Raw genomic sequence first — 21,325 nt, 5'->3', positions numbered from 1 at the left:
TGTAACACACGGTTACATAGTTAGTATCTCCTCCATGTAACATATGCTTACATAGTTAGTATCTCCTCCATGTAACACACGGTTACATAGTAAGTATCTCCTCCATGTAACACACGCTTACATAGTTAGTATCTCCTCCATGTAACACATGGTTACATAGTTGTATCTCCTCCATGTAACACATGGTTACATAGTTGTATGTTCTCGATGTAACACACGGTTACATAGTTAGTATCTCCTCCATGTAACACAAGGTTACATAGTTTGTATCTCCTCCAAGTAACACATGATTACATAGTTAGTATCTCCTCCATGTAACACACGGTTACATAGTTTGTATCTCCTCCATGTAACACATGGTTACATAGTTTGTATCTCCTCCATGTTACACATGCTTACATAGTTAGTATCTCCTCCATGTAACACAAGGTTACATAGTTTGTATCTCCTCCATGTTACACATGCTTACTTAGTTAGTATCTCCTCCATGTTACACATGCTTACTTAGTTAGTATCTCCTCCATGTAACACAAGGTTACATAGTTTGTATCTCCTCCATGTAACACATGGTTACTTAGTTTGGATCTCCTCCATGTAACACATGGTTACATAGTTTGTATCTCCTCCATGTAACACACGGTTACATAGTTTGGATCTCCTCCATGTAACACCTGGTAACATAGTTTAAATCTCCTTCATGTAACACATGGTTACATAGTTTGTATCTCCTCCATGTAACACATGCTTACATAGTTAGTATCTCCTCCATGTAACACATGGTTACATAGTTTGTATCTCCTCCATGTAACACACGGTTATATAGTTAGTATCTCCTCCATGTAACACATGGTTACATAGTAAGTATCTCCTCCATGTAACACACGGTTACATAGTTTGTATCTCCTCCATGTAACACCTGGTAACATAGTTTAAATCTCCTCCATGTTACACATGCTTACATAGTTAGTATCTCCTCCATGTAACACACGGTTACATAGTTTGTATCTCCTCCATGTAACACATGGTTACATAGTTTGTATCTCCTCCATGTATCACATGCTTACATAGTTTGTATCTCCTCCATGTAACACATGGTTACATAGTTTGTATCTCCTCCATGTAACACATGGTTACATAGTTTGTATCTCCTCCATGTTACACATGCTTACATAGTTAGTATTTCCTCCATGTAACACAAGGTTACATAGTTTGTATCTCCTCCAAGTAACACATGCTTACATAGTTAGTATCTCCTCCATGTAACACACGGTTACATAGTTTGTATCTCCTCCATGTAACACATGGTTACATAGTTTGTATCTCCTCCATGTTACACATGCTTACATAGTTAGTATTTCCTCCATGTAACACAAGGTTACATAGTTTGTATCTCCTCCATGTAACACATGGTTACATAGTTTGTATCTCCTCCATGTAACACACGGTTACATAGTTTGGATCTCCTCCATGTAACACCTGGTAACATAGTTTAAATCTCCTCCATGTAACACATGGCTACATAGCTGGTATGTCCTCCTTACAACACACAGTTACATAGTATACATAGCACATATAGCTTCATTATTACAATGAATGGAAAGATAACACCGTTATCAAGAGACGTGATGTAGAGAAATTTGAAGTAACAAGGTTATATGCATGTGGGTTATTGCAGTTTATACAAAGTTAAAGGATGACAGATTGATGTGTCTATATAACACACGGCTAAATAGTTTGTATCTCCTTCTCAAACAACACAGTTAGATATATCGTAAACCATAAATGGAATAGTTGAAGGTTATATAATTCTACAATCAACATGGATATATATATATTTATGTCCTTTTAAACGCGATACATGTACGCAAACATGAACAGCTTGTCAACTCCCTCAAATCGTGTACGCGATGACAATGAAACTATTGTCTGTGTCGCCAATGCAATCCCAAACACTAGAAACCTTCTTTTCCCAGAAGCCCCTAAGATCCAAAATTACCCTCCACACCCACCACAACCACCGCACCCACCACAACCTCCACAACCTCCACAACCTCCACACCCACCACAACCTCCACAACCTCCACCATCACCGCCATCACCGCCATCACCGCCACACAAACCAGCAGCCCCCACGTCTCCGCCATCGGTTGCATCTGGCATCTCCCCCATAAACCCATGGTCGTCTCCCCCTGTGTACCCCATGCACCCGCCACACCCGCTGCAGACCGTGGGACCGTACTGCTGTCGGATGTAGAAGTTGGAGGGTGTTTCCTCTAGGTATCCTGTGGCCATGACTATTGGAAAGTCCTCAGAAGGTACATACTGAAATGCAAGGTGTAGATGAACTATAGGAAAGTCCTCAGAAGGTACATACTGAAATGCAATGTGTAGATGAACTATAGGAAAGTCCTCAGAAGGTACATACTGAAATGCAAGGTGTAGAAGAACTATAGGAAAGTCCTCAGAAGGTACATACTGAAATGCAAGGTGTAGAAGAACTATAGGAAAGTCCTCAGAAGGTACATACTGAAATGCAAGGTGTAGATGAACTATAGGAAAGTCCTCAGACGGTACATACTGAAATGCAAGGTGTAGAAGAACTATAGGAAAGTCCTCAGAAGGTACATACTGAAATGCAAGGTGTAGAAGAACTATAGGAAAGTCCTCAGACGGTACATACTGAAATGCAAGGTGTAGATGAATTAATGCATAGTTTGATAGGCTTTACTCAGAAGTTGACGGATAACAACGCAGTTTATGGATATCAACTTCTTTTACTACCGTAAAGGCGAAACGTTTCCTTTACAGTAATTAAAGAAGTCGTTATATATAAATTGTGTTTACTTTGAATTAATGCATGGTCTTCAGACGAAATAGACTGAAATTCAAGATGTAGGTGATGTATTGGAAAGTCTTCCAGAGCAAAATATTACAAAGCAAAACGTAGATAATTACAACTGAACTAGCATAGAATAACGCCCAGATGATGTGCTACATGCAGCATGTACACTTAGACAAACTAGTATTGAATAATATGAAGATTACTGATTTTTTAAATATATTTGTCATTTGTTATTGACAAATTACACATCGGGCAGATCTGAGAATGGAAAAAAGTAGGTTGTTCATTGGCATGATCTTCCCATAACCTCACGAAGTTCACTATGAATATTCTATTTATTCATTATGATTCCACTGTGTTTAGTGGTATGCCCACTGACTGTTCCTTGACTGACTTACTTCCCCTGGTGCTTCTGTGTTTAGTGGTATGCCCACTGACTTACCCTTGACTGACTTACGTCCCCTGGCGCTTCTGTGTTTAGTGGTATGCCCACTGACTTACTTCCCCTGGTACTTCTGTGTTTATTTGTATGCCCACTGACTGATCCTGACTGACTTACTTCCCCTCGTACTTCTGTGTTTAGTGGTATGCCCACTGGCTTATCCCGAGTAACTTACTTCCCCTGGTACTTCTATGTTTTGTGGTATGCCAATTGACTTCCCCGACTGACCTACTTCCCTTGTTACTTCTGTGTTTAATGGTACGCCCAATGGCTTATCCCGAGTAACTTACTTCCCCTGGTACTTCTGTGTTTAGTGGTACGCCACTTGACTTACCCCGACTGATTTATCTCCCCTGGCACTGGTTGGTTTAGTTGTACGCCCAGTCTTCCAGTTTGCGGGCCGTGGCTGACACAGAACGTGCAGTAAGGACACACTGAATGCCAGAGCAAGGTTCTCAGCTATTTTCTTGGTGCTGGGGTCCACTAACACGGTACCACGGGTTTGGTCCACGCTGATGTCGCTCAGTTTAAACTTGTAAATACCGCCGTGGTAGCTGAGGGTCTGTCTGAAGCATGTTGATTCTTTGAGAGAAAACATCTTCACTACAAGTGTTCCTGGGGAGCCCTTCACACCAGGTACTGCTTTCCTGGAAGATGTGCCTGAGGAGGAATGTGTAGGTTGTAGGGAGACACACTCAGTACAGTCCATCCATGTACAACACTGTCAACACGTTTATCTTTTGTATTACTCTACCCATGTATTTAATATAAGCAAAACGTTCTCTAATTTCATCAATATGTTCTGAAGATCTGAAACGGTGACAGGAAGCACGTGCATGTAAGCAAGCTCTCCAGTGTATATACATATGTTTGTAAATACAAGTATATGCACGATGATTTGATATCATTACAAATTACAACCAAATAACTGAGGACAATTTTGTATAATTCTTGGACCTCTTTTGTGAAGGCAAATGCCAACTGTAAACAGAGAACCCAACAGAGGAGCTGACAAACAACCCTGAACACCACGCAAGATCCCAAGATGGTCGCCTGAACCCAGCGCAAGTTTTGGAGACACTGATCTAGTTTCCTTGATTTAATATTTCTCTTATCCATGAGCACTGTTTGATAACTACCAGGTTGGCTAAAGTTCTAATGCTACCATAGCTTCAGAATATGTTGCAACAATATTTGATGCTTGTTGCGAACGAAATAGCCAGTTACATTGTGAGGGACATTGTCCCACTACTACGGCAGGAGATACTCAGGATGTTGCAGCAGCTGGTCAAGTGAACTGACAACCAGTAACAACATAGCATCGACATTCAGCCGTGAGACTCGTGGTGAAGATGTCGAAGATGGACATATTGAAAGAAGTCCACCCCAACATCAGCATCAGTGATATCGACACATGTTATCGGGTGGGAAAGGAGATTTCGGGGAACAAAATCAAGGAGAATTTTGTTGGCTACTGGGACACAAAGATCGTCTTGAGAAATGACACTGACACATAAGAAACAATCTGTCTTTCTCAACGAGGACCTGTTAGTATAGGTGCAAGCTCCGTAAGATGGGACCCGTGAAGATCCGGGGTGGAATAGGTCTTCAGCAACCCAAGCTTGCCGAAAAAGGTGACTATGCTTGTCGTACGAGGCGACCGCCGTCATATAGCTGGAATATTGCTGAGTGCGGCGTTAAACAACAAACAAACAAACAAACAACAAACTTAAGATGGCTCTTGAGGGGATATCAAAAATGAACACCTATGCTGCATGGCCACATGATGGCAGGGTTCACACCAGTGAACTGCCAGAGGGAGCAGTTAATTTCATCGGGTAAATATTTATCTGAAGCAAATACAACTGATCGTAAATACAGGTGACAAAACCCTTTCCATAATCACAGGAAAGGTCCAGTTTACGATTTCAATTACATCATAAGCATGAGTTAGTGTTCGCGAAAGGGTTAGCGTATCCTGCACGCGTCACGAAAGCATGCAAAGGCAATGCAAGTTCATTGCGCCAAAATGGAATGTCTGATTCGTAATCTACTTTGTATCATATTCTAAGTTAAATGCCCTGTAATATACTGACGCTGAGCATGTACAACTCCGGTCAGCAGTGAATCCAAGCTCGATTACGTACAGTTACACTGATAAACTAATGTCCAAGAGAATGTATACCGAGAGTTTGCAAGAAAAACAAAAGCATTTAGAAATTCAATATGTATATACTTCATTAGAGTTCGGGTTTACTATTTATAGGTAAAACTGTTCAAGTTATCAAACCAAAACCTAACGACTGTAACACAAAGACACATAGTGATATCGTCACAATATCACAGTCACAACACTTGTTCAACATGACTTTAAAATCTCTGAAAGCCTTCAAAACCCACTTAAAACCGAGTATGTCCACCTTGTGCAGACATGCACGCCTGAAAACGACGACGCACCAATGACGTCAAACAACGGATGACATTGGGGTTATTCCGCTGCCATTCGGAGACATTGTTCGAGTTCTTGATGGTTGACTGGTGTCACTGGTAGTCTTCTGATCTATCAGTCAAGGTGATCTCGTGAATGTTCGACGGTGTTCACATCAGGAGAACATGAAGGCCAGGGTAAAACGGGAATGTTATTGCTGTTGAAATATTCTATGGGAGTCTTGCTGTATGCGGTCTGTTGCAAAATGAATGGTTGCACAACAGGTCTCAATACTTCCTCCCGATATTTCTGAGAATTCAGGTTTCCTGCATACGGACCTAATCTGCTGTGCTATGTGTGCTATTTTCCACTCAAAGTTCATAAAATGACCTTAACCATTGTTATTCATCATCCACATAGTGTATTGCCATCACGTTACAAACGGGGAGGTATTATAGCCAAGTAGGTGAAGTGGTGTTGTCATGTGTATATCTTGTGTGAAGCCCCATGGATTGGGACCACAAAGTTAGTGACTCTGTCGATTCAGTGTTTTCGATAGCATAATACGTTGCTCAAAATATCAATCACTGGTTTGTCCTGTTCCAGATTTGAGTATTTACACGACGCTGTCATCTTGTTGGATTATTGCTGAGTGTGACATTAAACAACAATTAAAAGTTTTCTACCGAGTAAGTTTGAATGAGTAAGTGAGTTGGATTTAATGCCATTTTGAACAGTCTTCCAGCTTATTGTGGGATGGAAGCCACGAACATTGGTATGATGCTGACAAACCTAGAAACATAATTGGGGCAAACAGGGACTCGAACCCCCAAAGAAAGGTTTCTTGCACGCAAAGAGAAGCAACTCTGCACAGCGAATTACAGTGCCTTAGACCATAGATATATGATGACGATAATATTGTTACCTCTACAGACGCTGTTGATGCATATGATAAAAAGGTGTTTATGTAATTGTATCGTATGATCATGCAGATGTTACCATCGAGAATGCTCTTTATGCCATGAATTTTAAAGAGCGACATGCGACTCTTGCTCAAAGTTGTTTGATCTAGGTTACAACATTAAAGGCCACAGCAAAGCCTTCAAAATGTTTTATGGTAGACATATAGAATGATGCCTCTGTGAATTCCAAATTTTGACTTGTACCATATGTCCCGGTGTGTTTTTTCAAGTGAATAATATTGACTTGCCATTGCATGTGTGTGTGACGGGTTCCACCGGTGGGGCAGGATACGTTCACCTTTTTGATAGTGATTCACAAACACAACCTCATGATATGGTCGGAATCATCCAGTCGACTCTGCTTTTTGCACAGATTTTTTGTGATTATGGAAACTGGTTTGTAGCGTTAATTTAACGCTAGAAGAAAGAATATGTGATTTTTGTTACTTGAATTTGATGATCAAGTGTGAACTTATAAATAACATAAAACCAGATCACAGATGTACACGGCATACGAGTAGGACCAATGCTTCTGGTGTTAACCTTATTGATATGTGTTAACACATAAACCTAATTATATTCAATGTTCCGTCAAGAAAAGGTAGAGTTGTAGAATACGGTATTACCATCGACTTCTCCGACTCCGAGAGCCAGATATCCAAACTACCTCAAACAGTAATCCTCCCATAGTTGGCAGTAACAAACCCAAGTGGTATGTGACACCCAACAGACACAAGCACACTGTCAGGGAGTTGCCTGGGCGAGCACATATGGCCCGGAAAGTCGGATTAAAGCTGGTGTGTTTAAGTGAGTGAGTGAGTTGGGTTTAACGCCGCTTTTAACAGTATTACAGTTATATCGCGGCGTGTCAGCTTAATGTGGGAGGAAAGCCCGAAGTAATGCAGGTCTCAGACCCCAAAAGAACCCCACGAGCACGGGTATGGTGCTGACAAACCTAGAAACATAATCGGGGCGAGTCGGGATTCGAACTCACAATCATAGGTTTCTGGCGCGTCCGAAGGGACGCAACTCTAATCGCGTCGCCTTAGACGACTGGGCCACCCGTGCCCCCTGGTGTGATTAAAGATATCAACTGTGACATAGGGCACGTGCTATTTGACGATACTTGCTTTGCATTTGGAGTTAGGGAAAATACAAAAAAAAATATTATCATAAACATTAATGCGACAAGCCTGTGTTTAATAAAGAATGCATACTTAGTAGTAATTGTTCATAAGATGTTTTTATAGACGAATCAGTGGCCAAAACGATGTTTGATGCAATTCACTTTTTTGACGTGTACCATATGTTCCCGTGTCTGATCAGGTGAATACTTTACTTGCCTTTGTATGTGTTTATAACGGGTGCCACCGGCGGGGCAAGATACGCTCACCTTTCACGGGATATGACCATTAGTATAGTCTTTCATAGATCGTTATTCAAAAACACATGGTTATGATGCAGTCGGAATGTTCTAACAGACTTTAACGTAATTTGTCATTGGTGACGAATGATTCGTTTTGGTGGGAGAAACTACTATGACTTGGAAATGATTGTTTTAAAACCAGGTGCGTGCTCATTCCATGCCATATGTCATGTGTGACGATACACAAGTGTTTACAACCGTCACAATAACTTCACAGCTAGGATTGTCAAGGAATATGTAAAAATAAACATCAACAGAAGGACAAAGTAAATTATATAGCTAAACACATGCTTATGATGTAGTCGGTATGTCGGAAACTTATGGACGTACGTAAGCCATGCTCCTCTTTACCTCAACACAAGCCTGGGCACCTGGAAGTACACACTCACCAGGAATCCCGGCCCGACCCTTCCTTTGTCCCGTCCATTTCCCCGTCACTATAGCCCAGTCTCCTCCGTGGTTCTTGATCAGGACAGCCCTTTCTCCGTCTTTGGCGTTCAGGCAAACACACTTCTCACTCTTCCCAACCTTTATAACCACAACATAGGCATGTCAATGAAATACAAAGAGAGTTCCTCCAATGTACTACTCTCCAGTCGATAATCAGGGAATGTTCGTTAGATTACAGACAGATGTACTCTCCAGTCGATGATCAGCGAATGTTCGTTAGATTACCGACAGATGTACAGGCACTCCAGGGTTAAGATAGGGAAATCATCAAACGAAGTTCTTTAACTCGGCAGTAAATTACGAATTAATGACGTTTTCTTCCTCAGCAGTACACTAAGAATGAATGATGATCAGTTTTGGAGCAGTACATTACATATTGATGACGTCCTGCTTTTGACCACTACAGGAGGGTTTAATGGAGTTTTGTAAGAGGTCTTCATACAGCACTAAGGAACGGTGTTGTTTGTTGTCTTGCACATTCCCAAGATATGTTCTTGGAATCATGAAAAGACAGGGGATCAAGATATATAAATACTAATACCAAGTATTAGAACACAGATGGGTATTGACGACAAACATCCTATGCAAGAACGTTTATGTCTGTAAAACCTAACACCAAAAACACATCGTTGTTTGCACGTGCCTCACGCAGTACCGCGTCACACGTGAGTCGGATGTGCCTCCTGATGTGTATCCTTGACACCGAACATGTCGACGACTGTCCCCGTTCAGGGCTTGCCAGGCCAACGACAATTGTATTGGATTGATTGATCCGAAACCAGCCCTGCGAAATGGAGCTAAAAAACGGCGGCTCAAAGTGCTGCAAGCTGTGATCCGGCTGCTGGAGTACACACAGCTCATCCCCTGCTCAATGACCACGTGTTGTGCCGCCCATTACAAATCGTCATATTGCCAACAGTGAGTGAGTGAGTTGGGTTTAAAGCCGCTTTTAACGGTATTCCAGTTATATCGCGGCGTGTCAGCTTAATGTCGGAGGAAAGCCCGAAGTGATGCAGGTCTCAGACGTTTACCACTTCGGTGAAACCTATGAGCACGGGTATGGTGCTGAGAAACCTAGAAACACAATCGGGGCGAACCGGGATTTGAACCCACAATCATAGGTTTCTGGCGTGCCAAAAGGACGCAACTCTGCACAGCGAATCGCGGCGCTTTAGACGACTGGGCCACCCGTGCCTCCTATTGCCAACAGATGTCACAACCCGACACTAGGATAAACATGACCAGCGATTATTTCAGATGAGTCCCGATTGAACTGAACTCACTTGATCGGAGTGGTCGCGTCTGGCGGCGTCGACATGAACGTCAACTTGAGACATCATGACATTTGGCGGTGGATTGGTTTTGGTGTTGGGTGGCATCACTACAACTGAGCGATCCATATACACACTCCATATTGTGCAAGGAAGGGTAACTGGACATTACTCTCGGGGCAACATACTGACACCCTTTGTTGTCTTTTCTGTATGGCATCTGGGCAACATTCTGTGTTGACGGTGCCCGAATCGTCAAAGCTCACCCCCACCAGCACAACATCCACAGAATGCCATGGCCAGCAATGAACCATACCTTTCAGCATTGAACACGTCCGGGACGTGATGGGGATACGTGTACGTCAACATATTAGACCGTCGACAACGTTGGCTGAACATGGCCAGGCGCTGTAAGAGGGGTGTGGGAGACTCCCTCACATCGATACCAGGAGACCTACACGCAATATGCCTTGTCGAGTAAATGGATATTTGATTAATCGTGGCGGTAGTGCAATACTAATCCAAAATCGTCAACTTTCTCATCGTCCACCTATCATCCTTCAAGGTCGTTGGTGGTGATAACATCTACGACTTTTAAGTAGGTATTTCCGAGTATCCACTACTCTTTTTAAGAGTGTATATATTTAATCAATCTGATTAAAGTTCGATCTTTAGTTCCGAAAGCTAGGGTACCTATTTGCGTGAAGATATAAGGAAGATGACTGTAGGACGTCGGATCGAGGGTTCTCGGTACGAGTGAGCGAAACATTCAGACAAACAGTTCTGATTTCTGAATCGTACAATGGACTCCCTTCTTCGCAGCAACGTCTCGTGATAATGGAAATTGTTCTGTCGTATGTACAGAGCTACAGGTCTAAGGTAGAGCTCAACACGTTTCAACACATCATTCCGTACTGCCTACCACTGAACTGGCTTCCAATCTAGACCAATGTAACTATTACCGATTACCAAACTCACACACCAACTTATCCGAGTGTTTATCTTTGATTTGCTAATTTGATATCCGACTACACTGCAGTGAGACCAGTGTGAATCAAGGATCTCCCAAGAGCTTATAGCGGACTATATCTGAATCTGTAACGTTATTGTGAATGTATAAGTAACGTTATTGTGAATCTGTCTGTAACGTTATTGTGAATCTGTCTGTAACGTTATTGTGAATCTGTCTGTAACGTTATTGTGAATCTGTCTGTAACGTTATTGTGCATAGTTGTTGTATAGTTATGTACACACACGTATGCTTATCTGCGAGGATATTAATACTTACTGTTATCATGTACACTCAATTTGTTTTTTTCAGCATTTAGCCTTACACTTCATAAACTTCTCTGATGTCTCAAAAGTAAATAGCGCAATAATTGTATAATTATCACCGAGTTCTGTCTTCCATCCATTGGAAATAACAGTGAATCATTTATGCAATTAACCACCAAGGAAAAGCACTTTCAACACTGTCGTACCTGTGACGGGAAGGGGAGTTGGTCGGAGGCGATCAGGTGAGCTACAGCAGCCATCTTGTCCTTGTAGAATATCTGTATGGCAGACATGAGGTACTGCACGCAGTGGATCACCCGAACTGTGAACACATCTTCGTTCAAGTGATTCCTTATTCTGGAACAGGATGTGCACAGCTCGTACAGGACTGATATCCTAGTAACATATTTATACCCAAAGCTTCGACATGCATGGAGATAATTACTCGTATCACCTGCCTATAGTGGTAAACGTAAAATAAAATACTACTCGCTTATACGGGCCGACTTCAGAACTACCTGGATGTATCAGTAGGGTACACGGGTCATTCGTAACTAGAACAATGTTATGTCCCCCATCCCCCCAATCCCCCCCCCCCCCCCCCCCCCATGAAGGGCAGGCAGTAGGCCTTACACGTATGTATAATAGTGCGTCATTGTATGTATTATGATAACAAGTCGGTATCCAAAATAGTACCCCTTGTAATGGATGTCAAGTTGGACGCAAATATTCGGGTAATTCAGTTCTCGTTTATTCTGCAAGCACATTGGGTCTATGGTGGTTTGATCTAAGAAAAATAATAATAATCCACAGATGCATTTATTATTGCTTATTTAGGCCCTGTCAAACAAAGCGATCTTAGTTCGATGCTTCATGTGAAACTCCACAACAGTTCTGTTTTTTTAGCAGATAGATGAAGAAACGTCTCCATCTTTCCAAGCCACAGTTGGTAATGAAACTAAATACATTGAAAATACTCACATGTGGGTTCCTACTCGGACGTTATTGGATCCTGTCGGCTTCTTGGACAATGGTATTGGTCCCCACATTTGTTCAATGTTCTCAGGCATTGTCCTCAAACAGAATGGACCTCGCTTGATGAAGAACATGCCCTTTCCTGGTACAGAAGGTGTGAAGGTCATATCCAGCGAAACTTTACTATCAGGGTGAGAGGCCGAAATTATGTCCAGAGTTTCAGTGAAGACCTTCTCTTCTGTGCCCAGGTGCTCTACAATTGAAATGGTGTCTTGGGAAGCCTCTCCTATCTTCTTCGTCATGCTGCAACAGAGGATTGTCGGCTTGGCGTACTTGACAATGAATATCAATTGTTTGTGGCATATTGTGTTGAAGACTACCTTAGTGTCACCATCCTTGTTCCATTCTCTGTCTTGGCCTTCAAATGACAAGAATGGCAAACCTTTTTCAGCATAAGGCGCAGTGTATGCAGATAATTGTATCTTGCCGTCAAAGTTGGGAACATTCACTGCTACCTTTCCCACTCTGATCACTGCTACCTTAGTACACACACCAAACATCTCCGAGTCCGTCATAGCGTACAGTTTACCTGTTGGGGGTTCCCCACGATACATGGAGCCAAAGTTGGAGAAACTTTCACCAAAAGTGTTCTTCCATTGCGTTCTGGTGAACTGATCAGCCTTGTTCAGTCGCGAGCCTTCGTGTCGTTCATTGACGGAGTCATTGTGGTTGTACAGCTGACCAAGGAGACGTTGTGTGTCGGCCTTGTACACAGACGGGCGAAGCTGATGGCTGTGCCACATGATGTCAATGTCGTAACAAGGAACCAGGAAATTGTCAGGATGCTGCTTCTTCAGGAACAAGAACTTCAAATAACGTCGCAATGAATGTTGCAGGTACTTGCGGTCTTTGAAATGGGGAAGTGAGACTTGATAGTAGAAGGACTTCTGCCGAGATGCTGCAGCTGCAATATCATATGACAGCGCGGATTTAAAGGTAAAATCCTGGGCCATGAGGTCAGGTCTCAGAGACACTTCGAACGGTTCCCTGCCATGTTTAACCTCCCACATGTGTTTGACTTCTATAGGTGATTTCCTCGCATTCCCTAGGATGTGATCAGGAACATGGCCAAAGAGGTTCAGGCAATCTTCTTGATATGCAACTGGAGCCAGCATGTGGCAGTGCCACGCCCACCCAATATCCAGGGGTGGGGTCAGGATGGTATCCCGGTGTTCACAGACGAGTGGAAGCCAGAATTTCTCATATCTGAAGATAGCTCTCTGAAGCACTGGGCCTTTTTCTTCATACAGACAGGGATGCATGTCAACCTCAGCCAAAAATTCCAACTGTTCTAATGAAGCAGCTACCAGGTCCAGTTTTAACTGTATCTCTTCTGTGACCCTGCTGTCCATCATGTTGAAATGCCCTGAACAAAAACACACATCGCAAATTACTTACACCCGACAAACAACAGGCCATGGTAGGATGTCTGGACTAAAGTAGCATTCTTTTGACATTCCTCTGTTATTTTATATAACATTATGATCATCTCTGTAAATTCGACTCCCTAAGGCAGTATTTGTGGTGTCCATAAATGATGCCTTTATTTTCAAAACAGATGATTTGATTTGCCATACCCTTCATGGTTAGTTTCCCCAATATCCTATTTCTGTTCTGAGTGGGTAAATTGTGTGACCTTTCTGACTGTAATTCATTCTCTTCGGATGTTGCTCAGGCAACGAAATGTCTGCTTGGCCCTGACATGTCTGCTTGGCTCCGACATGTCTGCCTGGCCCTGACCTGTCTGCCTGACCCTGATATGTCTGCCTGACCCTGATATGTCTGCTTGGCCCTGAAATGTCTGTTTGGCCCTGACATATCTGCTTGGCCCTGACATGTCTGCTTGGCCCTGACATGTCTGCTTGGCCCTGACCTGTCTGCCTGACCCTGAAATGTCTGCCTGACCCTGATATGTCTGCTTGGCCCTGAAATGTCTGCTTGGCCCTGACATGTCTGCTTGGCCCTGATATGTCTGCCTGACCCTGATATGTCTGCTTGGCCCTGAAATGTCTGCTTGGCCCTGACATGTCTGCTTGGCCCTGACATGTCTGCTTGGCCCTGACCTGTCTGCCTGACCCTGATATGTCTGCCTGACCCTGATATGTCTGCTTGGCCCCGACATGTCTGCTTGGCCCTGACATATCTGCTTGGCCCTGACATGTCTGCTTGGCCCTGACATGTCTGCTTGGCCCTGACCTGTCTGCCTGACCCTGAAATGTCTGCCTGACCCTGATATGTCTGCTTGGCCCTGAAATGTCTGCTTGGCCCTGACATGTCTGCTTGGCCCTGATATGTCTGCCTGACCCTGATATGTCTGCTTGGCCCTGAAATGTCTGCTTGGCCCTGACATGTCTGCTTGGCCCTGACATGTCTGCTTGGCCCTGACCTGTCTGCCTGACCCTGATATGTCTGCCTGACCCTGACATGTCTGCTTGGCCCTGACCTGTCTGCCTGACCCTGATATGTCTGCCTGACCCTGATATGTCTGCTTGGCCCTGACATGTCTGCTTGGCCCTGACATGTCTGCCTGACCCTGATATGTCTGCCTGACCCTGATATGTCTGCTTGGCCCTGACATGTCTGCTTGGCCCTGACATGTCTGCTTGGCCCTGACATGTCTGCTTGGCCCTGACATGTCTGCTTGGCCCTGACATGTCTGCCTGACCCTGAAATGTCTGCCTGACCCTGATATGTCTGCATGGCCCTGAAATGTCTGCTTGGCCCTGACATGTCTGCTTGGCCCTGACATGTCTGCCTGACCCTGATATGTCTGCCTGACCCTGATATGTCTGCTTGGCCCTGAAATGTCTGCTTGGCCCTGACATGTTTGCTTGGCCCTGACATGTCTGCCTGACCCTGATATGTCTGCCTGACCCTGATATGTCTGCTTGGCCCTGAAATGTCTGCTTGGCGCTGACATGTCTGCTTGGCCCTGACATGTCTGCTTGGCCCTGACCTGTCTGCCTGACCCTGATATGTCTGCCTGACCCTGATATGTCTGCTTGGCCCCGACATGTCTCCTTGGCCCTGACATGTCTGCTTGGCCCTGACCTGTCTGCCTGGCCCTGACATGTCTGCTTGGCCCTGACCTGTCTGCCTGGCCCTGACATGTCTGCTTGGCCCTGACATGTCTGCCTGGCCCTGACATCTCTGCCTGACCCTGATATGTCTGCCTGACCCTGATATGTCTGCTTGGCCCTGAAATGTCTGCTTGGCCCTGACATGTCTGCTTGGCCCTGACATGTCTGCTTGGCCCTGACCTGTCTGCCTGACCCTGATATGTCTGCCTGACCCTGATATGTCTGCTTGGCCCTGAAATGTCTGCTTGGCCCTGACACGTCTGCTTGGCCCCGATATGTCTGCTTGGCCCTGACATGTCTGCTTGGCCCTGACCTGTCTGCCTGACCCTGAAATGTCTGCCTGACCCTGATATGTCTGCTTGGCCCTGAAATGTCTGCTTGGCCCTGACATGTCTGCTTGGCCCTGACATGTCTGCTTGGCCCTGACTTGTCTGCCTGACCCTGATATGTCTGCCTGACCCTGATATGTCTGCTTGGCCCTGAAATGTCTGCTTGGCCCTGACATGTCTGCTTGGCCCTGACATGTCTGCTTGGCCCTGACCTGTCTGCCTGACCCTGATATGTCTGCCTGACCCTGATATGTCTGCTTGGCCCCGACATGTCTGCTTGGCCCTGACATATCTGCTTGGCCCTGACATGTCTGCTTGGCCCTGACATGTCTGCTTGGCCCTGACCTGTCTGCCTGACCCTGAAATGTCTGCCTGACCCTGATATGTCTGCTTGGCCCTGAAATGTCTGCTTGGCCCTGACATGTCTGCTTGGCCCTGATATGTCTGCCTGACCCTGATATGTCTGCTTGGCCCTGAAATGTCTGCTTGGCCCTGACATGTCTGCTTGGCCCTGACATGTCTGCTTGGCCCTGACCTGTCTGCCTGACCCTGATATGTCTGCCTGACCCTGACATGTCTGCTTGGCCCTGACCTGTCTGCCTGACCCTGATATGTCTGCCTGACCCTGATATGTCTGCTTGGCCCTGACATGTCTGCTTGGCCCTGACATGTCTGCCTGACCCTGATATGTCTGCCTGACCCTGATATGTCTGCTTGGCCCTGACATGTCTGCTTGGCCCTGACATGTCTGCTTGGCCCTGACATGTCTGCTTGGCCCTGACATGTCTGCTTGGCCCTGACATGTCTGCCTGACCCTGAAATGTCTGCCTGACCCTGATATGTCTGCATGGCCCTGAAATGTCTGCTTGGCCCTGACATGTCTGCTTGGCCCTGACATGTCTGCCTGACCCTGATATGTCTGCCTGACCCTGATATGTCTGCTTGGCCCTGAAATGTCTGCTTGGCCCTGACATGTCTGCTTGGCCCTGACATGTCTGCCTGACCCTGATATGTCTGCCTGACCCTGATATGTCTGCTTGGCCCTGAAATGTCTGCTTGGCGCTGACATGTCTGCTTGGCCCTGACATGTCTGCTTGGCCCTGACCTGTCTGCCTGACCCTGATATGTCTGCCTGACCCTGATATGTCTGCTTGGCCCCGACATGTCTGCTTGGCCCTGACATGTCTGCTTGGCCCTGACCTGTCTGCCTGGCCCTGACATGTCTGCTTGGCCCTGACCTGTCTGCCTGGCCCTGACATGTCTGCTTGGCCCTGACATGTCTGCCTGGCCCTGACATCTCTGCCTGACCCTGATATGTCTGCCTGACCCTGATATGTCTGCTTGGCCCTGAAATGTCTGCTTGGCCCTGACATGTCTGCTTGGCCCTGACATGTCTGCCTGGCCCTGACCTGTCTGCCTGACCCTGATATGTCTGCCTGACCCTGATATGTCTGCTTGGCCCTGAAATGTCTGCTTGGCCCTGACACGTCTGCTTGGCCCCGATATGTCTGCTTGGCCCTGACATGTCTGCTTGGCCCTGACCTGTCTGCCTGACCCTGAAATGTCTGCCTGACCCTGATATGTCTGCTTGGCCCTGAAATGTCTGCTTGGCCCTGACATGTCTGCTTGGCCCTGACATGTCTGCTTGGCCCTGACTTGTCTGCCTGACCCTGATATGTCTGCCTGACCCTGATATGTCTGCTTGGCCCTGAAATGTCTGCTTGGCCCTGACATGTCTGCTTGGCCCTGACATGTCTGCTTGGCCCCGACATGTCTGCTTGGCCCCGACATGTCTGCTTGGCCCCGACATGTCTGCCTGGCCCTGACCTGTCTGCCTGGCCCTGACATGTCTGCTTGGCCCTGACCTGTCTGCCTGGCCCTGACATGTCTGCTTGGCCCTGACATGTCTGCCTGGCCCTGACATGTCTGCTTGGCCCTGACATGTCTACCTGACCCTGATAGGTCTGCTTGGCCCTGACCTGTCTGCTTGGCCCCGACATGTCTGCTTGGCCCTGACATGTCTGCTTTGCCCTGACATGTCTGCTTGGCCCCGACATGTCTGCTTGGCCCCGACATGTCTGCCTGGCCCTGACATGTCTGCCTGGCCCTGACATGTCTGTTTGGCCCTGACATGTCTGCCTGGCCCTGACATGTCTGCCTGGCCCTGACATGTCTGTTTGGCCCTGACATGTCTGCTTGGCCCTGACATGTCTGCTTGGCCCTGACATTTAGGGTTGCCTCAGGCAGATGAAAAGTGGCGGCGAAGACAATAACATACCATTACTTGGTAATTGAACATGCCGATAGCATCCTGCACGTTCCGATCAACCATACAATGTTGTTTCACTTGCTACAACTATAGGTAAGTAATGTGAATCTAGCAGAGGCTAAAACACTTTGACTCCAAACACTAGATGTAATCATAAGAACTAAGTATTCTTAATTCTACTACTGTAGACAAGCCTACTACTCGAGACAAGCCCTACTACTCGAGACAAGCCTCCTACAGTAGACAAGGCCTACTACTGTAGAAAAGGTCGACTACTCGGGACAAGGCCTACAACTGTAGACAAGGCCTACTACTGTAGACAAAGCCTACTGCTGTAGACAGGGCCTACTACTGTAGACAAGGCCTACTGCTGTAGACGAGGCCTACTACTGTAGACAAGGCCTCCTACAGTAGACAAGGCCTACTGCTGTAGACAAGGCCTACTACTGTAGACAAGGCCTAGTACTGTAGACAAAGCCTACTGCTGTAGACAAGGCCTACTACTGTAGACAAGGCCTACTACTGTAGACAAGGCCTACTACTCGGGAAAAGGCCCACTACTGTAGACAAGGCCTACTACTGAGGACAAGGCCTACTACTGTAGACAATGCCTACTACTGTAGACAAGGCCTACTACTGTAGACAAGGCCTACTACTGTAGACAAGGCCTACTACTGTAGACAAGGCCTACTACTGTAGACAAGGCCACTACTCGGGAAAAGGCCTACTACTGTAGACAAGGCCTACTACTCGAGACAAGGCCTACTACTGTAGACAAGGCCCACTACTGTAGACAAGGCCTAATACTGTAGACAAGGCCTACAACTCGAGACAGGGCCTAATACTGTAGTCAAGGCATACTACTGTAGACAAGGCCCACTACTGTAGACAAGGCCTAATACTGTAGACAAGGCCTACAACTCGAGACAAGGCCTACTACTGTAGACAAGGCCTACTACTGTAGACAAGGTCTACTTCTCGAGACAAGGCCTACTACTGTAGACAAAGCCTACTACTCGGGAAAAGGCCTACTACTGTAGGCAAGGCCTACTACTGAGGACAAGGCCTACTACTGTAGACAATGCCTACTACTGTAGACAAAGCCTACTACTGTAGACAAAGCCTACTACTCGGGAAAAGGCTTACTACTGTAGACAAGGCCTACTACTCGGGACAAGGCCTACTACTGTAGACAAGGCCTACTACTCGGGACAAGGCCTAATACTGTAGACAAGGCCTTCTACCGTAGAGAAGGCCTACTACCGTAGACAAGGCCTTCTACTCGGGATAGGCCTTCTACTGAAGACAAGGCCTACTACTGAAAACAAGGCCTACTACTCTAGACAGGACCTACCACTCCAATCAAGGCCTACTACTGTAGACAAGGCCTACTACTGTAGACAAAGCCTACTACTCGGGATAGGCCTACTACCCGAGACAAATTTTCCCAACACAACACAAGTGAGGGGTATGTTCTCCATAAGGGGTGATTGTTGGTACGAGGGCGGATTCTTGTAATAACCACAGGCTCGATTATCTTACTGTTGACGAACACGTAACAGATAACCACATAGGATGATTTTTTAAATAGAATAAATAACCCACTCGTCTCTCGGAAAACTGATCTTATGTCCCTTGTGAGCTTAACGTTTGCGGCTTGGAACAATTCATTGTTTGTTGACGAAATACATGTACAAGCTAAACCGAATCTTCTACCCATACCGTGTACACACCCCATCCATACTGTTTGTGTGCGGCCTTGTCCGCTAGATACAACATCGCCTAGACTAACATAGTCTATGAAACATTTTATCACTCAATGCATTATGATTTCTGGTCTCCAGATCTAAAACATGTGATGATATATATGGGAACGAGGGTTCAGCGCAAGGAGCGTTCAAGACCCAACAGGATCTAGCCGCGCGTACTGATTGGTTAAGGACAATCCCACTGGAATGACGTCACGCTATGAATATATTGCCATCGGTAGGCGATAGGGCGTGGTGCAATAACGGGGAAACCCAGGGTTTGAATGAAACGGGTCGCATGACATGAGCCGTGTTCTTTAATAAATGATTCAATCTATAACCTAAACTTCGATTTGATATATGTTGTTTCCCTATGACAAAATCATCAGATATGCCACAACTCCGAACGAGAGATGAAGGCGGTAGGGTGTATATCATATCAACCTCGGCATCATCTCACAGTTGTAATGAAACGTTTCAACAGGCGCAATATAACAACACCGAGAAGTAACAGCTGTTGCTGCAAACACGCCGTCGCTACACAACAACGGCAGCCGCCACTACACAACAACGGCAGGCCCGACTCACCTTCTACACGAGCCCGTCTTGCTGAGACTAGGAATTCCTCCTGTCGGCACAGCACCTCTCAATCAATACCGTACCCACCGTCGCCATTTTGCTGAAGAACATAAACGCCAGGAGAGGAACGAACTGTTGCTCATACAAGTGGAGTGCCGCATCAGTATCTGCCACTCATGTGCGAGAAGACGCGGGAATCAGCGGCAAGAGAAGCAGACGACAGTGCCAGGCTCTTCAATAACAAGCGATTATTGTTTTAGTTCGTCGACCCACGCTTGAATCTGGATTGAACTCCGCCTTGGGAAATTTCCATCATGGTAATTAGAGTACGGGAGTACGATTCCGGGAGAAATCCTGCTTCCTGGTTATGATCCACAGAACGATTGTGACCTAGTTATGTGCGATGCAATCGAACGTGTCTATCGCCTCAAAATGTCCGCCCTGATTTACTGGGTCGGTTGTGTACATCGGACGAATGGTTGTAATGTGACGACATTGATTCTCACTGATATAAATTGCAGTTTGGCAGTCATGTGTCTATTCTTCAAACTGGGTTCTTCACAATCAGCCTGGTTCTTCACGCTGCTTTCTTTCAGGTTTTGAACAGAAATAAATAGAAGCCTACCATCGTCTCAAAATGTCGTGCTATCGTAATGTCGCCCCAGACCTAACGTCGTGTAGGGCCAAAATGTCGTACTGTCGTCCAAATGTCTCGTTGTTGTGCTGTCGTCCAAATGTCTTGTCATTGTGCTGTCATCCAAATGTCTTGTCGTTGTGCTGTCGTCTGAATGTCTTGCCATTGTGTTGTCATCCAAATGTCTTGTCGTTGTGCTGTCGTCCCAATGTCTTGTCATTGTGCTGTCATCCAAATGTCTTGTCATTGTGCTGTCGTCCCAATGTCTTGTCATTGTGCTGTCATCCAAATGTCTTGTCGTTGTGCTGTCGTCTGAATGTCTTGCCATTGTGTTGTCATCCAAATGTCTTGTCGTTGTGCCGTAGTCTTAATGTCTTGTCATTGTGCTGTCATCCAAATGTCTTGTCGTTGTGCTGTCGTCCCAATGTCTTGTCGTTGTGCTGTCGTCCTAATGTCTTGTCGTTGTGCTGTCGTCCTAATGTCTTGTCGTTGTGCTGTCGTCCAAATGTCTTGTCGTTGTGCTGTCGTCTGAATGTCTTGCCATTGTGCTGTCAT

At 45.8% G+C, this 21,325-nt stretch overlaps 2 protein-coding genes across 2 annotated transcripts; both read right to left on the bottom strand.

The window, feature by feature from the left end:
* Positions 1-232: 232 nt before the first annotated feature.
* On the bottom strand, positions 233-20,519 carry LOC124118961 (glycine-rich domain-containing protein 2-like). The gene is made up of 6 exons (XM_046481299.2): positions 20,146-20,519; positions 12,078-13,497; positions 11,303-11,453; positions 8,490-8,628; positions 3,619-3,944; positions 233-2,322 (listed from the first exon to the last, which is right to left on the bottom strand). Exons 2-6 carry the CDS (start codon positions 13,484-13,486, stop codon positions 1,993-1,995), a joined length of 2,355 nt encoding a protein of 784 aa, XP_046337255.2. The 5' UTR covers positions 13,487-13,497; positions 20,146-20,519; the 3' UTR covers positions 233-1,992.
* On the bottom strand, positions 13,783-17,616 carry LOC125380906 (filaggrin-2-like). Its single transcript, XM_048396666.1, has one exon. The coding sequence runs from the start codon at positions 17,614-17,616 to the stop codon at positions 13,783-13,785; it is 3,834 nt and encodes a 1,277-aa protein (XP_048252623.1).
* Positions 20,520-21,325: the final 806 nt, after the last annotated feature.

The sequence above is a fragment of the Haliotis rufescens genome, unplaced genomic scaffold (genome assembly GCF_023055435.1).
Source record: "Haliotis rufescens isolate VD_foot unplaced genomic scaffold, xgHalRufe1.0.p SCAF_16, whole genome shotgun sequence".
NCBI lineage: Eukaryota > Metazoa > Mollusca > Gastropoda > Lepetellida > Haliotidae > Haliotis > Haliotis rufescens.
Note: the sequence above shows the minus strand (reverse complement) of the source record. Positions and strands in the feature narration are given on the sequence as shown.